Consider the following 5,818-nt stretch of genomic DNA (forward strand, 5'->3'; position numbering starts at 1 on the left):
ATACTCCCTTGGTTCCGAAGCTATTGACTGTTGTGTTGAAAGTCCTGGCAGCAGAGTACACCAGGCGAATGGCAAGTCTAGGACTCGCACCCATAAAGTTTAAATTGAAAGTCCTGGCAGGAGAGTATACCAGGCAAGCTAGAGAATTGAAGAAAAACAGGAAGGAAGAGCAATGCCCATTCTTGAAAAGAACTGTACAACAGATCTGGCATGGGAGTGTACCAGGTGCCGTGTGAGACTGGAACCCCCATCCAAGTTGTGGCATTCTAAAGAGGCAATCCAAAGGAAGATTCATACCCTTAGGATTTGACCTGCATTCCATGAGGAGAAAACCTGGGGAAGGGAGTCATTTCCCTGGGAGTTCATTACAACCCCAAGAGGAGGGAGTTATCCTCGTGGGCTGCAGGAACTTGCTTATTCTTTTTAAAAAAAACGTTTTACTTTGGTGACAAGAAACTTGGGGAAGGGAACCATCCCCTGGAACTGTGAACACTATCCATTGATTATTTGTGCACTCTTTCAACCCAAAGACATTACCTTTAGCACTGTATAGTTATTTTTGGTGTGAGTGGTCAAGGATAGAATTTCGGACACAGGACATTTTTTCTTTGGACCTCTTGACAACTGACAAACCTTCATTTTTTGGTTGAGCTAGGGAAATACCTCGTAGATTAGAGACAGTGAGGTCTCTCCCAACCCACATTATTATTTCAATAAAAGTTTGTATTCTCAAACATGTCTTCTGTGTCCGCATCCCATTCCTGGTTCCTCAAAGAGTCCATACAGGGCTCGCAAAATCTACTAGCCCTCTTGGATTGGCGAGTGGGTTTTATGAAGGGCGAGTATTATTTGCATGATACTCCACCTTGCTGGTGACTATGGGGATGTAAGAAACTTACTTTTCATTTATTGCAAACACACTGTGTTTGCAATAAATGGCAAATAGAGGTTTTACTGTGCTAGTAAATAATCTTCAGTCAAAAATCTGGGTGTGAGGATTTCCTCCTCCCTTTCGATGGCAAGCAGATATCTGCGGTCTGTAAAGTGGGTCACTTCAAACTGCATACCCTGTGAAAAGTTCTCCCTTTCATCCCCTGTCAATTCCACGCCCCTGTGATAATGGCACTCATTTTCAGCATGTCCGACTACTGCAACTCGCTTTATTTCGGCGCGCCGCTATATCTTATAAATAGGATCCAGATGTTCCAGAATGGGGCGGCCAGAGCAATCCTGCACCCGCCGTCTCGAGCACACATATCTCTGCTGCTTAGACAGCTCCATTGGCTTCTGATTGTATTTGTATTTTGTATTTTATTGTTTATATAGCGCTTTAATCCAAAGCGCTTTACATTTTAACAACACGGGAACATTAAACATATAAAATAGAAGCAATAACAGTATATATGAGACAAACCAGAAAAACAGCATGTGGAACAATTTGCATTTGAGGAGGAAGAAGAATGGAATGGAGGGGATGGAAAAAAAGGGAGAAAGCGTAGGCAGTGGTGGGAGTTAGGAGAGAGGATGGAGATCATGGGGAGACAGGGAAGATAGAGGGACAAGGAAGATGGTATTGGAAGGAGAGAGAAAAGGCATCAGGGAGGGGAGTGGAGAAGGAGTGCTTTCAAGGAGGAACGGAAGGAGGAATAGGTAGAAGTGGAGCGAATAGTGAAAGGAAGGGAGTTCCATTGTAGGGTGGCAAGGAGCTGAAAGTAGCGGAAACTAGAGATTGAGAAGCAGATTCTATTCAAGTCAATATGTATTGTTCATCGGGCCTTCTACAAACTGGGGGCAGAATATTTACAGGAAAAATGTTCTCATTAGCCCTTCTGCTGTGTATTCCCTGTGTAAGATTGTCGCGGACTGGCGGCCGTGCTTTCTTGGTGGTAGCTGCAAGGGTTTGGAACAATCTCCCCTGGGCACTCCGAGCTATTGCTGACCACCTTGCCTTCTGCCGCTCCTTGAAAACCTTTTTGTTTTAGGCCCCCTCTCTCCACCACTGCCTCACCTCTGCTGGTTAGCACCAAGATGCCTTCGGGCCAATGTGCGCTGTATAAATATATACAACATAACATAACATGCTTGACAGCATTGCAGCAAATATGAAGTGTGCTCGTGGTGACAAGCAACATTACAAAAAGCAGCACTGGTATTATTTTGTCCCCAGCCACCTTGGGGCAAGTGCATTTCTCTTAGGTCGAGTATGTAAACTAATAAACTCGCCCTGCAGGTCTAATGGGATTGTTAAGCATTTGCAAGGCCTACCATATAGACTTTCAAAATTGTGCCCTCAGAGTTGAACTCAGGTGGTTGTCAGTGGTCGGTGCCATCATTTGAACCAGTTGGCAATGCTGGGGATTGTTTTGTAGGAAATGTCCTGTTGCAGTGCTTGGCAGGCCTTGCAGTAGTGGGGAGTCCAACCTGTTAGACCAATAGGCTGCAGTTTCTTTCGCCAGGTAAAGTAGCGTTGATATTGCTCTTCGTTTGTGTCTAGGAATTTCAGATGAGCTGCCAGCTCCTTGGCACTGGGGAAGTCGTTAACATGGATGAAGGCATCAGCAGGAACAAATCGCTCATAGTTTTCCCGCGTTGGGCCGAGCACTACGGGGACAGTCCCAGACATCAGTGCATTGTTCCAGAGCTTCTCAGTGATATAGTCCTGGTGGAGAGAGTTCTCAAAGGCCAGGTAGAACTTGTACTGGGAGATTATGGGTTGCAATATATTGCTGGACAGAGTCTTGTTTCTGCGTCCAAACATATCAATATTGATGTGGTTCTTCAGCTGATTGTAATATGCCACTCTTTCCAAGGTCGGTCTCCAGTTACTGACCACCCAAGTCACCAGCTTGGTCTTGGTTGGGATGCTGAAGTTTTGAGGAGTAATAGCTTTTTCGATCCAGCCGTAGGGGCAGAAAATGTCTGAGTCAACCCTGTAGCTCATGGTCAGGTTGAAGAGGTTGTCCATTATATGGAGGTTGGGGCTGTTCCTCGGGGACTCCAGGTTGAACCAGATCCAGCGCTGGTTGTGTGATCTTGGCTCCCGGGGAAGCCCTACATTAGTGAAGATGACGTCCCAGTGATGAATAATTACGGCATCTGCGCGGTTGTACCAGTTCCTCTCTGTAGTGAAATTGCAGCCAAATATTCCATAGTCTGCGGCACACTGATCCAACGGAAATTGGTGTCCAAAAGGCCAGGACCAGACTAGGATGACCACCTCTCTACTCGTACCTCTATGGTCCCCATCTCCTGCAGAGTGTGTGCTCGTCGCCTCCGCTTTCGGGCACGTCATCAGAGTTCTTCCTTTCGAGGATTGATGGATAAAGGAGAATATGCAGAAGCTGGTCAGAAATGAGACAAGGACGTAAAAGACTATGGCCTTCCAAAAAGATGCCGCCTGTGTCTTGGAGTCCATGTCAGAGGCTGGAGAGGAGAGAACACAAGGACATCTGGTTATTTACAGCTTTGGACCAGAGGGAAAACAAAGAAGAAACTATGAATGAAATTTCCAACAGAAAGCAATAGAGAAACACATGAAACAGGCAGCAACTAATGTAGACCACAAAATGCAAACATACACAGACAATGACTAAAATGTAAGTGTATTAAGATTGGCTCCTGTTGATGTGACGGCAATCATGCACAAATGGCTGATACACTTTGTAGGTTTGTGCAAAAAAGTGCTAGAAGTAGAAAGTGCTTGAGGTAGTTGGGAGGAGCTTATATTGTTCACAGTTTCTCTCCTATAACAGAGTCTGACTACTCAAAAGCAAACATTAATCTATTCAAATGTATTAGAAAACGCAAGTTGCTTAAACATCTTGCTATGCACCCATCCAACCTTAGGGTTTAGGAGACAGGACAGAAACTGTGAGTAGTCTTAATACTACTGCAGATGTGGAAGCCCCCAGGGTTCTTCATGGATTAGAAGTTGGTGCAACTAATAGTAACCCAAAGAGAGAAACATCAGCGATGTCGTGTCCGGAAAGGACATGGTTAACGGAGCGTGACGAGAAGGCTCGTCACAGGGAAATGCACAAATCAAAGAGGCAAACTCAGGCATGTGCAGGGGGGTTAATGCCGCCCTCGGACTGCGCATTAAGATACAGAATAAAGAGAAGACGTGTTTCCCTCTACCTCAGTGTCAGTCATCTCTGGCACGCTTTCCTCTCGGCGAAATTGCAGACTGAGGTGACAAGCCTTTGAGAAGGAAAAGTGGGGGCAGGGGACTTGTTGGTTAGTGGCGGGGGGGGGGGGGGGGGAGGAGGTGAGTATGAACTGTTGAGTTCAGAAGTGTGTTAGTATAGGCCATGTGAATGAACAACCGTTAAGAAACTAGCAGAAGTTTGCTTGACACAGGGCTGATTCTCATATTGACACATTTTATTAATGAATGATAACAGGTGTGAAAGATTAGAAGTGTAATGAAAGTGTCAAGTGGTGTCAGATCAGGGGGAGGGCTGGTGGTGCAGAGTAAGTCAGATTGTGCAGATGAAGGTCATGGGCCATTATGTGTCGCCTCCGATCCAACATTGTTTCCATCAATGTGTACCTATATGGGAAGATGCGGGTCCTTTGGAAATAAGGACTGATCCTACACCCACCGGTGAGGCTAGTAGTAGCAGGAATGAATTCTTTTTTGGAGAATGTTTTGCAAATACATAGATGAATTTTAGCAAGCCATCAATTTGTACACCACTAAGGCACTGTTTTAACTCGACTGTCTGCCCTGAGAAGACACTTATTTACTAGAGACCCTTTATGTTGCCACTGATGCGCTGTTCATAACTTGACTGTCTGCCCTGGGAAGACACTTATTTACTAGAGACCCTGGATGTTGCCACTGATGCGCTGCCCGTAACTCGACTGCCTGCCCTGGGAAGACATTTACTAGAGACCCTGGATGTTGCCACTGATGCGATGTCCGTAACTCGACTGTCTGCCCTGGGAAGACACATATTTACTAGAGACCCTTGATATTGCCACTGATGCGCTGTCCATAACTCGACTGTCTTCCCTGGGAAGACACTTATTTACTAGAGACCCTTGATGTTGCCTATGATGCGCTGTCCATAACTCGACTGTCTGCCCTGGGAAGACACTTATTTACTAGAGACCCTTGATGTTGCCACTGATGTGCTGCCCATAAATCGACTGTCTGCCCTGGGAAGACACTTATTTACTAGAGACCCTGCATGTTGCCACTGATGCGCTGTCCATCACTCGACTGTCTGCTCTGGGAAGACACTTATTTACTAGAGACCCTTCATTTTGCCACTGATGCGCTGTTCATAACTTGACTGTCTGCCCTGGGAAGACAATTATTTACTAGAGACGCTGGATGTTGCCACTGATGCGCTGTCCATAACTCGGCTGTCTGCCCTGGGAAGACACTTATTTACTAGAGACCCTTGATGTTGCCACTGATGCGCTGTCCATAACTCGACTGTCTGCCCAGGGAAGACACTTATTTACTAGAGACCCTGGATGTTGCCACTGATCCGCTGTCCATAACTCGACTGTCTGCCCTGGGGAGACACTTATTTACTAGAGAACCTGGATGGTGCAACTGATGCGCTGTCCATAACTCGACTGCCTGCCCTGGGAAGACACTTATTTACTAGAGACCCTGGATGTTGCCACTGATGCGCTGTCCATCACTCGACTGCCTGCCCTGGGAAGACACTTATTTACTAGAGACCCTGGATGTTGCCACTGATGCGATGTCCGTAACGCGACTGTCTGCCCTGGGAAGACACATATTTACTAGAGACCCTTGATGTTGCCACTGATGCGCTGTCCATAACTCGACTGTCTT

The 5,818-nt window shown here is 46.3% G+C and overlaps 1 protein-coding gene across 1 annotated transcript; it reads right to left on the minus strand.

Moving 5' to 3' along the window:
- Positions 1 to 2,302: 2,302 nt before the first annotated feature.
- On the minus strand, positions 2,303 to 3,421 carry LOC138498725 (4-galactosyl-N-acetylglucosaminide 3-alpha-L-fucosyltransferase FUT6-like). The gene has a single exon (XM_069622364.1). The coding sequence runs from the start codon at positions 3,413 to 3,415 to the stop codon at positions 2,330 to 2,332; it is 1,086 nt and encodes a 361-aa protein (XP_069478465.1). The 5' UTR covers positions 3,416 to 3,421; the 3' UTR covers positions 2,303 to 2,329.
- Positions 3,422 to 5,818: the final 2,397 nt, after the last annotated feature.

This window comes from Ambystoma mexicanum, chromosome 5q (assembly GCF_040938575.1).
Source record: "Ambystoma mexicanum isolate Mex_15411 chromosome 5q, UKY_AmexF1_1, whole genome shotgun sequence".
Classification (NCBI taxonomy): domain Eukaryota; kingdom Metazoa; phylum Chordata; class Amphibia; order Caudata; family Ambystomatidae; genus Ambystoma; species Ambystoma mexicanum.

What these genes read in the sequence shown, in the direction of transcription:
- LOC138498725 (XM_069622364.1), bottom strand. Translation starts at nt 3,415, where the DNA reads ATGGACTCCAAGACACAGGCGGCATCTTTTTGGAAGGCCATAGTCTTT.